Source organism: Alligator mississippiensis, chromosome 4 (assembly GCF_030867095.1).
Source record: "Alligator mississippiensis isolate rAllMis1 chromosome 4, rAllMis1, whole genome shotgun sequence".
Taxonomy (NCBI): Eukaryota; Metazoa; Chordata; order Crocodylia; family Alligatoridae; genus Alligator; species Alligator mississippiensis.
In genome coordinates, this window is record NC_081827.1 from 107,714,948 (window position 1) to 107,732,576 (window position 17,629).

General features: G+C 41.7%; 1 protein-coding gene across 2 annotated transcripts in view; it reads right to left on the reverse strand.

Moving 5' to 3' along the window:
• MYBPC1 (myosin binding protein C1) overlaps positions 1-17,629 on the reverse strand; it is a 115,792-nt gene that overhangs the window by 40,620 nt on the left and 57,543 nt on the right. For both annotated transcript variants that reach the window (XM_059726447.1, XM_059726448.1), the window contains exons 12-20: positions 15,710-15,842; positions 12,851-12,975; positions 9,994-10,099; positions 9,476-9,642; positions 7,451-7,613; positions 5,679-5,785; positions 3,938-4,071; positions 2,396-2,552; positions 509-613 (exon numbers count right to left, since the gene is read on the reverse strand). In XM_059726447.1, the coding sequence (XP_059582430.1) occupies positions 509-613; positions 2,396-2,552; positions 3,938-4,071; positions 5,679-5,785; positions 7,451-7,613; positions 9,476-9,642; positions 9,994-10,099; positions 12,851-12,975; positions 15,710-15,842 (1,197 nt within the window). The remainder of the gene's footprint in view (positions 1-508; positions 614-2,395; positions 2,553-3,937; positions 4,072-5,678; positions 5,786-7,450; positions 7,614-9,475; positions 9,643-9,993; positions 10,100-12,850; positions 12,976-15,709; positions 15,843-17,629) is intronic.

A 17,629-nucleotide genomic window follows, 5' to 3' on the forward strand; every position in this document is an offset into this window, starting at 1 on the left:
CCCCCTGCCATTCAGACCCTTGCAGCTCTGCTATAAAGGGGTAGCAGCCAATCAGGATAGCGGGCTGGGGTGGGAGGCGGGGAAGAACCACAGTGTGCTGTGTGGGGCTGGCAACTCCCAATGCCTCTCTCCCCCTCCCCCTGCCCTGGGTAAGAGGCAAATGCAACAGGGGAGATGCCACCACTGTGCCCCAGGGTACACACCATCCCCACCCACCTACTCATATGTACCCCCTACAACCTTTCTAAGTACCCTTGGGGGTACACATACCCCCAGTTTATAACAACTGATCTAAGGTAGGAAGGACATTCTTTTGAGCCTCAAAGGCCTATAATCCAGATATATAAGGAAATGCTTCATGGAAACTAAGATATGGGAGGGTGCACCTGGTGTTGATTTTAAGTTTCCAAAACCAGAGACCAAGCATCTTAGTAAAGGGTCCCACTCCTTTTGCATTCATTTCCCTTGGCCATATTACAGGGTCACCAAACAAAAGAAGAGCATTTACCTAAGATAGGAGAGCCTCCATCATAGGCTGGAGGTTCCCAATTCATAACACACCAATCTTCACCTATTTCAGTCACATCTGGTGCTTGTGGAGGGTCAGGTATATCTGTTGCAAACAAAGTAAATATATGCTGAACCAAATAAAGTTAAACTAAATAAAAAAGGGTTTTTTAAAAATTAAAATATAACAGAGGACAAAGTGCTGAATAAGTAGGGACCTACCTAATTTACAGAAGCTGCCCCCCAATTTCATGGTCCAAGTATAGTGCTGGTCACCATTTTTGCAGGGGAGTACAGTGCCCCACCTACACCTCTGATTGGCTGGGGGGGTCCCAGAAATCCTACCCCTCCCCAGATATTGACAGATGGTCAGTTGTCAATCTCTAGGGATGGGTGGGTCTTCCAGGGCTCCACAGCCAATCAGAGGAGGGGGCAGATGCTATATTCTACCGTGAAAATTAGATTTGGTAGGCCCATGTTCATAAGATACAAACCAAAAAATCCTATTTTTAAAGTGCACCTGTGATAGAAAAGGAGCACTCAAAAATAAGTACATCATAGTAATCAAATATGGAGGAAATCCCCTTCCTTTTCTCTCCCAGATTGGCTTATAACTTAGTAATTAGGGGCCTTGTTGTTGGAGGTGGAAAACATGTTTCCATCCATTTGGGCAGAGGAAGATACTGAATTCAGTATTTGGGTGAGTACTGTAGCCAGTGAACTGCTGCATAATAGGGGAGTTCCCCCCATTGGTTTTAAAAAAGCTAACTGTTTTTGTATAGATTTTGTCTGTATCCTCATTAGGGCTGTACAAAATTTCACTGGGTGTTTCGTTTCAATGCTGTTTCGACTCATTTCAAGCTTGAAACAGTGAAATTGAAACAAAATGAAAGGCCTCGAAACAGCCTTGAAACTAAATGAGGGCACTTGAAATGTTTTTAAAGTTTTGAAACATTTTGAGTTTCAAAGTTGGGCTTGCTTGCAGGGAAACAGAAAGTAAGGAGGGGGAGAGGGAAGACGGGGGAAGGACTGCTCTGATATTGACGGTGTAGCTGGCCAGTGGCTGTGATCCTTCCCTGAGGTCTCTTCCAATCCCAGTGCTCTTGGGGAGGGACAGAAAAACAGCTGCGCCTTGACACACACAAACAGTCACACATGAAATGAAACGGAACGGTGCTTTGAAACAAAACGAAACTCGAAACGAAACACTGTCCTGTCAAAACATCAAAATGGAAGTAAAAACAAAACAGTGCTGTTTTGCACAGCCCTAATCCTCATGTGGGAGGCATTCTCTGTGAATGTCTGCAGGATCAAGTGGATGGGGAATCCTTTACAAAACCTGCCACGATTTAAGCTGAGATAGATATCAAATTATTGAGCCTTGCTAAGACTGAGGCACCGCTGGGCATGTGGAGAAGCAGATCTTTAGACACTTAGGAACAGGACTGTGAAAAACAGAGGTATGTATAGTCTTGGCATCTCTAGGGTGAGGTGTGAACTGAAAGAAGGTTTTGAGGATTGCAATTTTAGCCTTAAACCCTTTAACCCACTTTAAGCATCAAAACCCTTTTGTGGACTTAGCTTGTGCATACCACAGTTCTTAAAATGGGGATGATAGAACTTTCCAATCTTGTAATGGTATTATGAGGATGAATACATTAAAGATTGTTACTTGCCCAGATACCACAATGCTGGGATCAGTGATGAGAACTTAAACAGATTTCATTGATGGTTTTGATGATTACAGAGGACAGCCACTACATAGGAGGCTCTTCAGATATGGGGAAAAGAAGCTGATCTAGGCTAGGAGCTTCTTTAATAAATATTTATTAAAAAAGAGAAGAACGTGATAAATGTGTCAGTGTGACAGAGTGGTCTCGTGACTTACCAACCACTTTGATGTTGATTAGAGCGCTGTCTTCTCCAGCCTCATTCTTTAGCGTTATTCTGTAGGGACCTGAGTCATCCCTCTCAGCTATATCAATTACCAAACAGCTGTTATCTGGATAAGTTTCTGATCGTATTCTGCCACTGTCTGTGATCCACTAGGAATTAAAGTTGGGGAGGGAAAAGTAGCATTATGATTTGAGAACCAGAATGGACAAAGAGTGAAAAAGCAAAATGCAATATAGTACTTGCCAAAAATAAGTACAGGCACTATTTTGAACATTATATAAAAGCCCAAAGTTTCTACCACTTACTGTGCATAAGAATGACAAAACAAAAAAAGGGATAGGCAAATGAATAATTATTTGATGCTGCATCATTTCAAAGATTTTTATGGTTTATCTAAATTTTAAAAATAATTCAATTTAAGGTACGGTATGAATTTAATTCTGGAATAAGTGTCCAAATAATTATATATGTGGACACTTATTTCAGAATAAGAGCTATTCTTGAACAATTCCCAGTATAGAGAAGCCCTTGGTCTTGACACATTATACATTAAAACAGCAAACAATGATTTGACCATGTAGTTCCTTCTGAAGTTAATGAGAGCTGCATAGCCCAATCTCTGCAGGCAGGGCTGGAAATTAGCCCTCAATTAATGAAGGTTCAGATAAAGGTGCTCCAAAACAGAGCACCTTCATTAACTTCTGTTTCTTCCTGTGTATGAGCAGGGCTGGGCTATGTCACCCCAGCCCCACCCCCATATCTGAAGAGCTAGGGGGGGGTCCCCCATGCACCGCCAGCTCAGCAATTGGCCACAGGAGGACCCCATGTGCCCCCTCAGACCCAAGAGGCACCAGTCGCTGAGCCGGGGGGTGGGGGAGGGGTCCTCCACATTCTCTGCGGCAGGCCCGGAAGTGGACCAAAAGTGCTTCTGGTCCACTTCCAGGTCCACTGCTGAGCATGCTGGGGACTCCCCCATACTCCTGTGGGATGCTCCATCTGCCCCAGCATCTCAGCATTCACTCACCTCCTGGTACCTTGAGGTATGTAGAAAAAACATTTAAGGCTGTGTCTATGTCCAAATCATGGAATCTCTCTGAATCAATTCAGAGAGATTAAATGGTCTCCTGATTCGATTCAGATTCAGAGATTTGGCCACTGAATCGGGCTGAATCTCCACCAAATCGAATCAACAACCGAAGTTTCACACATCCCTATCCCTCACCCATTCTTTCAGCACTGAGAGCTACTCACCTCCTCCCTAAACTGTATGGCCTGGTGCAGTAGTCTGGGAGCTGAAATGTAACACCTGGCCATACCCAGATAGATAAAATATACGTATAATTGCCTTTCTTTGAACAAGAAGTTATGGAGACAAAATGTAATTCAGTAAATGGCTCCTTATAATATTTTCCCAGGGCCAGAGCCACAAAAAACAATTAAAACTTACTGATTCATCAAGCCAAAGTCTGTTTGAGAAGAAAAGTTTTTATATCAGGTTGCAGAAATAAGGATATAGAAGCATTAACTGCCATACCTTTTCCCCTTTACTCCACATAACTTTTGGAGTTGGCTCTCCAGAGACTGGGATCTCAAGTCGTAATTTATTTCCTGCTACAACTGTTACTGTGTTATTTTCACCAAGACCTTCCAGATGGAGTTTAGGTGGATCTGAAAATGAAGATTTTACCAAGTCCATTATAGTGCTGTCACACTAAGAGAACATTTTGATGAAGACAGTGACATGGATGTAGTTCTGCAATACTAACCTTTTAGACTGTAGATAGGAACTTAAAGACTAGTCCTCATTTATGTGCTTTTCTGATGCTTTCAATTCAACTGTATTTTCTTTGCAAAAAAAATCTCTGACTTCCCAGCATGGTCCTTGAGCCACCAAGCCACAGGTTAGGCATTATCCAATCCATTCTCCAGCCCTCCTTTAAAAGCTGTCCTCCTGGGCAGCCAAGAGAGGGAGATATGTGGGTGCAGGAGATGGATGCCCTTGTAGAAGAGATAAGGTCCTGAGTCCTAGCCTGGACATTGCTACCAATGGGGTAGAAACTTCCTCACTGCTCTCCATCCATTCATCCTGAATATTAAATACAATGTGCAGTGGCTCAGTTTCAAGAGGAAGGTCGGATAATACCTAACCTGTGGCCCAGTGATTATAAACTGTGTACCTTTTTTATGATATTTTACTTCTGTTTGAAAAGCTAAGCTAAGTAATACACGTATTTTTTCTGATTGACTGAATTTGGATTAACCGAGTTTCATACATTAAATGAATGTTGATTTAAAAAATAACCAAATGAATGGTGCTTCATATACTTAGTATGTGGGGTAGAGTGTAACAGTATCACTATTCTTGTTAAAAATAAAACAAGTCATTTTTTGAAATACCATATTTACTCAAATACCAGATGAGTTTTTTTCAGCTCAGTGGGGAGGGGGGAAAAGCCCCTCTTCTTATAGTTTCACACAAGGAAACTTCACCTGTGCTAAAACTTGTAGCAGTGTTTTCAAATTTGCTTCTCACTTCCATGTGTTCAGGGTAAGCAGGGAGTTGGATTTTCACCCAACTGGCCATTTTTAAGTTGTCTGCAGCCATGCACTTGTGTTTGGTCATGGCTATAAACTACTTTCTGTGGCCAGGTCAGGCAAAAATTGTCACTTCTGTCTGCCCCCAGGGTCTGGCAGTAAAGAGACAGCAGAAGCAGCTGCAGAGGGAAGAAACTTGGGGGGGGGGGTAGAAGTCAAGACGGTTACTTAACCGCCCCCCCTCCCCCAGATCTATTTTCCATCCTGTACAAGTGGTAGGGGGACAAATTCATGGCAAACCTCTGATAATTATTTATATGCCTGGAAAATTATAACAAATTTATAAATTTTCCATATATGCAGTAAATATAGTAAGTCAGAATTCAAATGGGTTGGTAAGTCAGCTTTTCAAAGAACACTATGCTGCATTCAGCTATCATAACACGTTGCAAAGAGAGTCAGCAGAAGATGTTTTAAAAATATCTTAATGCTTGCATTTAATTCAGTGGGAGCCTTTCTTGTAGTTTGAAGGGGCTCTGAATCAAACCTTTAAACCGTAAGGTATCCATGATTTGTGATAAAATATTTTCTATTTTACTTGAACATTGTCTAATTGTTAGACTGAATAAGTATTTGAAGACTTCCTGATGAAAATCTAGCTATTTCATATGGTATTCATTTTTCATTTTCCAAACGTCAAAGAAAATAAAACATTATAATTTGATGCACCATACACTTACCTACAATATGAACTTTACATGGTATGTCAATTTTATAGGCATCTGGTACAAAAGTGTATTCACCCTCATCTTCAACAAGGGAGTTTGATACAGTCAACCTGTGGATTCTGTGAAAAATAAAGAAGAAATCCATTGAATTATATTGAGTAGACTGTAGGCAGATATAAGGAAGATATTATTATATCTTAAGTTACAAGTTCATGAAATCTGGGGTTAGTTTTGAGATTTCTGGCTAAAAATTCCAGATTTCATGATTATGCTTGAGGAAGTTTCCCTTCATTTTTTAAGATGGTGAAAATAATATACAGGCTCCCTAGAAAATCATGAGGACTAGCATTGACCAATTTCAAATGCATACACAACTCACATAGGCAGGGATGCAAATTCTGTGCATAGTACATGGAAATGGTGCAGAAATGACCCAAGAAACAGAAAGATTAAAATTGCATTTTTTCTACCAGTTCTAATACTTGTTTTAACCTTGTACTCCATTTCCCACAGTAAGTGAAATAGAAACTTCAAGCGATATGAATCTCTTAAATGGAGCTACATTATGAGACTCCATTATGGCTCATTACCAACTTGAATACACTGACCAAAATGGAAGACAAAAAGTAAACTGATAGCCAATAAATCCTGCTCTGCAATAGCATATTTTCATATATATGGCACACTCCAAAATAAGATATGCACCTTGTTTTTAAAAGTAGAATGAAATAAAAACATCTTTTGTTGTAGCAACTCAGTAGTAGGGGTGTGCAAAGTGGGTGCTATTCGATTTGGATTCGGCCAGAATCAGGGACAGTGAATCAATTTGTTGATTCGGATCACTGTCCCTGATTCGATTCAGCCAAATCCAAATCTGAAGATTCGATGCTGATTTGGAGAATCAGCGATTTGGACATAGACACAGCTTTAAATGTTTTTTCTTTGAGGTACCAGCACGGTACCAGTGCGGCTTGTGATTGCTGCTTTGCTGGGGCAGATGGAGCGTCCCACAAGAGTACTTCTGGTCCACTTCTGGGTTTCCCGGGGAGCGCGCCAGGCCCCATGCCCCTCCTGGCTCAGCAATTGGCTGTGGGGGTACCCTGGGTGCCCCCCCAGACCCAGGAGGCACCAGTCACTGAGGTGGATGGATGCAGGGTGGCCCCCTCACGCGCTCCCCGGTGGACCCACAGGTGGACCAGAAGTGCTTCTGGTCCACTTCTGGGTCTGCTGCCAAGTGCGCTCAATGCGCCCCAGCATCGCAGCATTCATGAGCCACCTGGTACCTAGAGGTATGTAGAAAAAACATTTAAAGCTGTGTCTATATCCAAATCTCTCCGAATTGATTTGGAGGGTTCTGATTTGATTTGGAGAGACTAAAGGATCCTCTGATTTGATCCAGATTCAGAGATCTGGCCATTGAATCAGGCTGAATCTCTATCGAATCAGGGACCGAAGCTTTGTACAGCCCTACTCAGCAGCAGTAGCTAGGGAGATAACTCTGCTTATTATTCTGCTTCTTGGGGATTGTGTGCACAATTACTTTCATTTTTGCCTGACAGAATTTTAGCAGCATAAACTGCTGTTACCATATTTCCTCACCCAGCACAGCTGCATTTTTGGGGGAGAAGGTATGTGTTGTATGCAAGAAAAATATGGAAATAAATATAAATATAACTGAGTGATAAAGGGGAAGAGTGGAAAGATATCAGATGACAATTCACAGAAAATATATCTTGATGATGCCCTCCTATTACAAACCAGTCCATTCTAAGTAACATGCCTACCTTCCCTTGTGATATATTTTTACACGGTCACTAGGTTGAAGAGGTTGACCATTTCTGTACCACTTCCCTGGTATGTTCTCAGATATTTCACACTTCATGTTGATATCTTGCCCAAGCCTTACAGTCTGGTCTTCTAGTGGATGTATTATTTTCAGTGGTCTCACTTAGGAAAACAAAACCATAAAAATTATTGCTGATGTTGAATAACAATTCATGATTCTATCTGTGAGCGGCTACTAACCATTGTAATGAGTTGCCTGACTTGAGGCTGCAGATCAAATGCTATGCTATTCATTAAACAGAATCCTTTCCAAGTGGTTAGAGTACTCAAAGAGGAAGTGGGCAGTCTTAGTTTGAGGTCTTCCTTAGTCTGAGCGGATTCAAACCCACAACCCTTATGTCTTGACAGAGTGCCCAAACCATCAAGCTATAGAATAAGTTAGAATAGAGCCTTCATTGGAGCCTTTCCACTATGCAACCAATAGAGCAAGTGTCACCAACATTTTGTATGAAAATGACTATGGGCATGTCTACATGTCACCCTACGGTGACATAGTGATGTGTTATGTCACTATACAGTGTGCTACAGTGATGTAGTCATCACATGGGTCTACATATTGCTGTCACATGCGTGGCAAAGTAACCACCCATACTGCACCAAGCTTTAGTACTTTCAAAAGGAAGTACTAAAGCACAGCAATGTGTAGACGCACCCTATGGCTGCTGCATTTTTGTTGAACTCAGTGCTGTGTGTTACATGTGTTCAGACCATGCTTCCTAGAACAGGCTCCCCCTGGGACTTAGGAAACACTTTGCCTCGTGCTTCTATTGCAACAGAGTTTAGGTACTTAGCTGCTCAGACTGAGATACACCTGAACATATGCAGAAACCTAAATTCAGGTGCATAGAGAATTTTCCAGGCCAAAATATGCTTCCTCCAAAATGTGTCAGTAAGAAACCAACTCTATGGGACAGTTCAGTTTCAAGGTCTATTTATCCCTTGTCCTCCCTAACAAAAAGAGCAATTGATGACCGCCTTTTTGTCACATTTGTTCACTTAAATTTGTGTTCTTAATATAATTCTATTTCATGTATAACAGTGACTGCTTATAAGACAGATAGCTTGTAAAGTTACTTCCTCTCAGTTGAAGCTTAGACCAGATTCAGACTGGTGAAAAATGTCAGCAATTCCCACAGCTACCCATACTAATGCAAGCTAGCATCTTGATTTATTGAAATAGACTCATCAGAAAATGCAAATACTGCAGATCTGAATGTATTTCAACATGTCCACAAAAAAGGCAGTGAACTTTGTTGAGTTGAAGTTTATAATAAATGCACTACATTTACAAAATAAGTAAAAGTAGTTTGTAATACCTTCTGCCCTGACCCTCACTGCAATAAAATTTTATGCATACATTTGGCTAAAAAGTATAAATACTCTCCATTTAAAAATATGTATTCTACAAATCCCCAAATGTTAATTATATCTATTTCTTGGAAATATGCCAACATTGTTTTTATGTTGTTTGATGGTGACAAGTGTATGGGTTCAGGACAAGGAGCATTAGTGCCTTTAGCAATACTTACAACTTAATTACAGAGTTGGTTGGAACATTTTAACTTTTTTTTTTAAAAAAATGAAAACAAAAACCTTCTCTGGTTTTGACTGAAAACCTTTTCCTTTGGTTTTCCAAATAACTGAAAAAGTTTTAAGGTAAGCAGAAACTTTCCCTGTAGAATTTTATTTTCTTGAAAATTTCATGCTCCAGTGAGCAAGCATTTAGATAGAAAAAAAGTGATGTGACCTACTTAATTACCTATTAATTAAAATAATGCCCAGAAGAAAGACATGCAATATATTCATCTTAGATACGAGCAACAGAAAAATCAGTATGTTAAGATTTCCCCACAGACTCCTAGGAATAGGCAAATAGTAATACTCTACTAGGAAAACCAGTAGATGATGGTAAATCTGTTATCAGGAGTAAAATTTCACATATAGAAAAGATGTACAGTACTTACAATCAACTGAAAGCTTAGCAGCTGATTGTCCTCCAGTTGTCATTACTGAATAAGTTGCAGTGTCAGCTTTTGTAGCTTCTTCTATGATCAGAGTGTGTTTTTTACCCTCAACTTTAAGTCGGTAGCGAGATCTAGGTTCATTGCCCAGCTCCACTCCATTCTTAAACCTGATCAAAGATAACAAATCTTATTTTCCCCCAAAATGTACCATTCTAATACTGGATTGGGTAACTTCAATATGAATGGACATCCTCTGAACTGAAAAGATCTAGAGAAGCTTTTGGAGGAGGTAGAGCAAACAGGAAAGATTTAAATGAACTAATTCATTAATGCAGTCATTACACTAAAAGCATGTTATTGTTGTCTCAATATTTTGGAAAACATTATTTTTATGATATTTTAAACTACATTTCAGTTTTGGTTACATAGGAGATGGCCTCCCCTGTTTGCCCTAAGCCACTACACTCTTCATTTTTAGGAAACCAATATTTACTCTAGGGCAGCCAGAAGTGGCTTACCATTTCACATTTGCATCTTCTTCAGATACTTCACAGACTAATTCTACTCTTTCACCAACATAGGTATTCGTATCTTCCAGGGATCTGGTCACCAATATTGGCGGCTCTATGGTGAGGAAAGATATGGTTTTACAATTTCAGAAACAAAGTTATATGAAAAAGAATAATTTTTCCTCATAACACATTTTTTTTCTAAGAAAGAAATTCTAACTAAGATCAGTTGTCTTCATAAGAGTATTGGTGAATACTACAGTTACTGCAGGTTTTTTTTCTACTTGAAATCAGAAAGAAGCTGGCCTATGCACAAACAGCAGGCACACTTACTGCAAAATCTTGAATTGGTTTGAATAAAACTCTCTCTCTCAATCCCTTTGACTGGCAGTTTGCCAATATAAGTTGCTTATGGACAGACACCAAAATCTGCGATGTACTGTCTTCTCCCAGCACAACATTTTCCTCAGGTGGCACACTGGACATGACATGATGATGAGCATTATAATACTATATCCTTATAGGGTTTAACCCATCCATTTTAAGAGTAAGAGAAAATTCTGCCTGTTCAGTGCATACATTTTAAAAGACACTGGGCACATCTACACATGAAATTAGTATGCATGAATAAACTCTGGTGCATTTCATGCTGAAGTTTATTACTTCTGGGCACAATGTTTATATGTACACCTGGGACTGCAGCATGTTGAGCCAGGATGGCACAGCCCTGGCTGGCAGGGGGCTCAAGGAGTCAGTCTGCCAGCCCAAGGCTGTTCCACCCCAGCTCAACATGCTTTGGAGGGGCTAGCTGGGGCATGTGGGTGCTACAGTGTGCAGCTAGCCAGCAGGCAGCCCCACACTGTAGCACCCTCATGCCCCAGCCACCCCATTCACCATCCACATGTGCATTGCCTGTGCAAAGTGGCTAGTATTTGCATTGGATTTAGATTCGGCTGATTTGGGGGACAGTGATTCGGTAATTCAAATCACTGTCCCGAATCGATTTGGCTGAATCTGATTCGGAGATTTGGCCACTGCCAAATCAGCCGAATCTCCGAATCGGACAGGCCCCATCCCCTGCCTGCTCTCCCAGCCCTGTTAAAGGCTGCCCCTCCCGGCCCCAGCTCCCAGGTCTTTGAAAAAAAAAAACAACCCACTCACCAGCAGCTGCCAGGTAGGGGGCAATCCCTGCTACACCCCACTGCCCCGTGCTGCATGGGGGGCTCTGTCATGAGCCCCCATCCCCCAATCTCTCTCTTGGCCCCAGCTCTTTAAAAAAAAAAAGCCCTACTCACTGGCTCCTGCTGGGCAGGGGGGAATCTCTGCTGCCCCCCACTCCCCCATGCTGCATGGAGGGCTCTGTCATGAGCCCCCAGAAGCCCTGAGGCCAGTGCAGCAGCTGGTAAGTGTGGAGCTTTTTTTTTTTTTTAAAGAGGCAGGAGCTGGGCCAGGTCGGGCAGCCATGGGGGTGGGAGAGTGGGTGGGGGTCAGGGGGCACTCAGGGGGGCTGGGGGAGCAGGCAGTGGATGGGGCCTGGTGGGGGTCCCCCTATGGTCCCCTTCCCTCTCCTCCAGCACCCCCTCCCCTGTCCCTTACTTACCAGCACGGAGTCCGGGTCCAGCTCCCTGCAGCAGCGAGCAAAGGCTTCCTGAATCTCTGAAGCTCTCCAAATCTTTTCTGAATCAGTTTGGAGAGCTTCGAATCATTTTGGACCTTTTAATTTGTCTCCTGATTTGATTCGGATTCGGAGATTCAGCCGCCAAATCAGGCCAAATCTCCTCCGAATTGAATCAGCACCTGAAGCTTCACATAGCCCTACTAAATAACTCCGCTGTAGGATAGTACTTGTGTCAGGCGGTGTTATCCCATGGCAGAGGTAATTAGTTTACTCCAGCTTAATAGCGCCACCCTTGTAGATGGTGATGCTTTACTGTGGAGGTAATTAGTCAGCTCCTCAGTGAAGCACATGTGTAGATACACCCACTTCATATACATGAGATGCTGACTGCACAGTTTTTATTGTGCAGTCATTTATTACTTGCATACACAAGTACTAAATGAGTGCACGGTAACGAAATTTACTGTGCAGTAGCATCCCCAAATAGCTTTTTGGTGATGTTGACTGCATAGTAACTTGTTACTACTGTGCAGCAACATTTTATCATGCTTCAGGCCACACAACACTACTGCGCAGTAGTAATAAGCTATTGTGCAGTAGTAACGAGCTACTGTGCAGTAGTAACGAGCTAATGGGCAGTAAACTTCACTAGGCAGCTGTGCTGGTATACTACACAGTAACACCGGTTACTGCATAGTAATTTAGTACTTGGTTATGCAAGTACTAAATGACTGAGCAGCAACAACTGTGCAGTCAGCATCTCATGTAGACATGGCCACAGAGATTTGAAGAAGTACGCACTAGTCCATGGTTTTGACAGAAGTTTGTCATAAAACTAACAGCTGGAAGATTAATTTGTGACTATTTTCAAAAGATCAGTTGTCTCGAACATACTGATATTGTCAAGCCTGTGCACTGTTAGGGAAGGCTAACAAATTACTCAGTGTTCCCCCAAAATGGATTGTAATCACAGACTCATGATGTTCCAGTGTGCTGTACCTCATGAACTATATTTACATTTCAAAATGCGTCATGAAACCAATGGAGGTATGAAGAAAGGAACCAGCAGCCTGCCACAGAAATACAGAGGAATCCTTTGGTGGTACATACACATAAACCTAGACTGGACCAAATCTTCAGCAGCTATAAATCTACATGGTTTATGAAAACCAGTGGAGCTACATCATTTTACAGTGGCTGAAGATCTGGCTCACTGTTTAGAAACAAAAGCAATCTGATGTGCACTACCTCGTACAAACAGTTCTGTAGAACATTTCTCATCACCGGCTGTCACGTGGTAGCGGGCGTCATCAGTCAGTGAGCAGTTATTGATGAATAAAATTCTCTCGTTACCTTTGTGCTCAAAAATATATCTGTAGACACAGAGCAAACTTATGTTAGCAAAATTGTTGGCCTTTGTTCTTGTTTTTCTCGTTTTTGTTGCAACTATGAAATTCTGTAGGGATTATTCTGGGGAATATCACTGTCTGTGTAGAGAGTTGGAGTAGACAGCTTGCAAGATCTTTCTGGAGAAGGATGGAGAAGAACTGTTAATGCTCAGTAGCAAGAAAGAACAGAGATTAGTTTGGCACCAAACTCCCTTAGGCTTCTCTGAAAATCCCAGACATGATTATGTGGGGAAAAAAATGTAAACTGATTCTTGAAGACAGCTGAAGAAAATGCTGGCTGAAATCCTAGACCAGTTAAGACAAAAATAAGCACTGACAGGAGTTGAAGCATCCTTCTAATGCTCTTAATATTTTTACATGTACAATAATAGCTGAGATACACTGATGTTAATGGTAAGCTAAATGCCTCAGGGGATTGGTAACTGTATACGGAGCTTTGGTAAAGGGAGCCTTTCACCTTTATATCACTGGTTCAAAGTGGCTCCAAGTTTGTCATGACCAATGCTTATTAACATTTCATGATTGTTCAGCAGCTTGTGAAATAAACCAAGGCACTCAGCTGAATTTCTACTCTGTAGGAGTCCACGCTTCAGTTTATGGAGGACCCCACTGAACATTCACAGCAGATTAAAATTATTACGCATTTTCTTTTGCCCATTAATGCTGGGCTAAAGCAAGGGCCGGCCTGTCCTATCCTGTGGAACCTGTGGCCACAGAGGGCCCTGCAGCCAAGGGGCCGTGCCCTGCTCACCCCCCACTGCCTGCATCACATTTAAAGGGCTCAGTGCAGGCAGGGAGCCTCTTCCTGGCTGGAGGGGGGTGGGGGGAGTTCTTGGCTCCACTCCTGCCCCAGCCCCAGCCCTGGCCCCTGGGAGGAAACCCAGGAGTCCCCAGCATGTGCTTCCCCCACCCCGTGCCCCCCGCAGCACAGCCCACATGTGCATAGCCCAGCCTCAACTATTTTATTTCAGTGACTTTATATTGCAATTAACTGTAATTTTGATTTTTCGATGGCTCCGGGGGCCCCAAAAACTATATCTTGCAGGAGGCCCTAAAAAATTGTGGGCCAGCCCTGACTAAAGTTTGCATTGGTTGGTGCAGTAAAGGAGATGAAGGAAGTTGCTCACTGGCCACGTCTACATGAGTTGCTACTGTGCAGTCCCGGCACTGTACAGATTGTTTCCGACCCTACTGTGCAGTAGCTCATTGTTACTGTGTAGTAGTGGTGGTGTGTCACAGTTTGTGCCTGCTGATGCTATGTCACTATAGTGATGAGCTACATTGCTACAGCGACATAGCATTTCATGTAGACATGCCCAGTGAATCCTCTAGTAGCAGGCTGGCTTGCCACCATCTGCATGGCAAAACAAGCAGTGCCATGGTGCAGGGATTTTAATCTGCCAAGTGCACTTTGCTATTCTTTAGAGCAGGAGCACTATGTGACAGTACTCCTGATGGTTAATGAATGTAGCTGATCCAAATATGAACATTAAATGGATAAAACACCCCTTTCCTCCCTTCCTTGCCAACCACAGCTCCATGCTCTTTTAGAGGCACAATGAATGAGCTAATATACAAAGTAATGGGACCAAGCAGGTAAAGCCAATGGTATTTCTGATGATTCTGCTATGGAAAGAGTCTGGTTTTCTGCCTGTACAGGGCTAGAAAAAACTAGCTCATTTTCAGACCAGGGCAGAGCTAATAGTACCATATTTATTCACATGCCACACACCTCCAAATAAAACATGCACCTTGTTTGGGAAAGGCAAAATTAAGACCTTTTTTTTTCTTTTTAACCAAACTACAGGTTTCCCTTGCTATATATGGGTTCTGTATATGCGAATTTGCTCTTATGTGATAACCCTTTTTATACCAAAATTAGTTATATGCAAAGTAAAATCACTCTTATACAATTGGTGTGGTGGAAGCCCATAGTCAGCTGCTTTGTGTGGTGCATTGTGGGAGTGACACGCAGCAAAATATAGTCTCCTGTGTGTATCTGTGCTCCTCACTTGTTGTCTGCAATACGTGTTTCTGTAGTTGCCATCCCCATTGCAGTAACATTCACCACCCCCTGTGCTTGTGTGTACTGTCTGCTGTTGGTGAGTACCAAAATTGTCTTGTAAAAGTGGTAGAAATGGGTCTGGAGGTCAGTACAGTTGAGGTCTTGGAACACATCCCTATTTGTTACATTGTAAAGTGGGTTCCCTTTATGTAAATTCGAGTTATGCACCCTTTTCCAGGAATGCATGTACAGCATAAATCGAGGGAAACCTGTATTTGGAACCAGCTGCCCCATTTAAGACACACACCCCAATTTGTGATTTCTAGTTTCCATGAAAAAGATGAGCATGATATGTGAATAAAAATAGTATATTTGGTTGGGAATACTGGCGTCTTTCATTTACCTCTCTGTGCTGGGGGGTGCAGAGCACATTCTAAATTAAGATTAGCATCCATATTATAATGTGACTTTTTCTTTTAAAAATATAAATCAATATTACCATTAGTATGTGTATAACTTGTTTCTGGTTTCAATATAATAAAATGTCTGGAAAGAAAATTGGTGTAAACTTGTTCAGAGAGAGAGACAAACAAACACAAACCCCTTCTCAAGGGAACAAATGGTATTTTGCTTCACTGAGAGTATAGGAGAAGAGGGTTTTTATCACTATTCATATTCAGTTATATCACTTACTTTGTACTTGGTCGGATTTCTTGGCCGTTTTTATACCACTTCAGCTCCACTGTTGGATCTGCCAGCTCCACAACAAACCTTACTCTACCTCCTTTGTCCACTTGATATGCGGGATCTAGAACTTTGGCAAAAGCTGTTATGGGGTAGTGGTGTTATTTAAAAAGAAAGAAAGGAAAGAAAGAAAAAAGGATAATGAGAAAGAAATGAGAATGTGAATGTTATCTCCACAAAGCAAAACTGAACAAACATTGTAAAAAACCCATTATTGCTTCAGACAAAAAATTATTAATATACTATAGGTATTATAATCAAATCACTGGCAGTGAAACTCTTTATTACTGTTACTTCTAGGTTTGCCAACTAGGAAACCCTTACCAAGGTAAAATTCTTAATGAATATCTGTTTGCCTGAGTAGCCGCTCTGTGATTTAGCTAAAAGTTAATGATATCCCAAATTGTTTCATTAGATTGGAATATGCAAACTGGCATTCCATTTGTAATTAGAACTGTATTTGCAAAACATTTGTAAAAATATGATGTCGGGCAAAATTAGCCAAGTTTCAGATCCCAGTATAAGCTCAAAATGCCAATGAGGTTTGTCAAAATGAGTCATTAAGGTATGTAAGCCTGCTCAAGTGAAAACTAAGCTATAACCCTGGGGTGACTTTTTGCAGAGATCATGTGAAATTTATGGTTCAGTTAATTTAAACCTAAAGCCAAGTAAAACTTGGGGATTTCAAGAGTTTCACTTTGAGTTTTCAGTTGTTTTTGAACACAAAAGAAAGGCCCAAGAGAGCATATACATAGTAGATTGAAAAGTAAATGCACTGTTCTCACAACTAATTGCCCATCTCTAATTTATCAATTTAGGAAAGGAATTAATGATGTGGTTGTCTCTGCTAGCAGGTGACAGGATTCAGTGACCTAGGAGGTTCTTTAGGGAATGTCTATATTGCTATTTATCCTGTATCCTGTAGCCTCGCCTTTAGCTCAAGGCCACCAACTCTCTGCATTAAAAGACCCTTAGCTTGTTTGCCAATGGCAATCCAGACTGCCCCCAAAGGTTTTCCTGTGTTCAAAGCCAGAGATCAACCCTGGGCCTATTTTATCAGAACTCACCCAGCCATACAATCTTATTTGAATCATAGAAAAATAAGGCTGGAAGAGACCAGAGAAGGTCATCTGATACAACTACCTGCTCAGGACAGAGTCCCTGTTCAAACTATCACAGCCAAGTGTTTGTCTAAACTGCACTCAAAACTTCCACAAAGAAGGAAATTTGCGCCCAGCTGTCCCACAGCTTTCTACCATCTTCTTACCCTTGTGTGTCCCACTTCCTGCTTCTATTACCTACAATTAGAGCGAAGTAAGGAAGCACAGACAACCAGTGGGCAGACTGATTCCTAGAAAGGTTCTGCCCAAGACAACTCTCTATTCCTCAAGTGGAGCTCTTCAAGGAATCAGTCTGCCCACTATTTGTCTTTGCTTCTGTGCTTGATGTGTAGCCACAACAAGATAATATAGATGGATAGGGTAGGCTAATGTGTCTTAGGCCAGATGAGAGTGACCCAGGGTCATTCCTAAATATCACTTGTAGGCATCTCCTTGCAATTCTGTTTCTATATGTTCCTAACTACTGTGCAGCCAACCTCAGTTTATAGTGTAGCTGGGGGAAGATGCTGCTCCTCCCTGTTCTAGCCCTTAAAAGATTTCCACAGGAAGAAAGGAACAGCCATGTTGGCTCACATTAAATTCCCATAAACAATCAATTGTGCAATTACATGCCTATGGCAATGGAGACACAGGTAATTTCTTCATAACCCAAAGCAGTTGATAATTGTCTTATTTCTAACAAAGTTTGCTCTTCTATGTGCATGTTTTGTCCTAACTCAGAGCAAGTTTAGCTATTATATTACTCAAC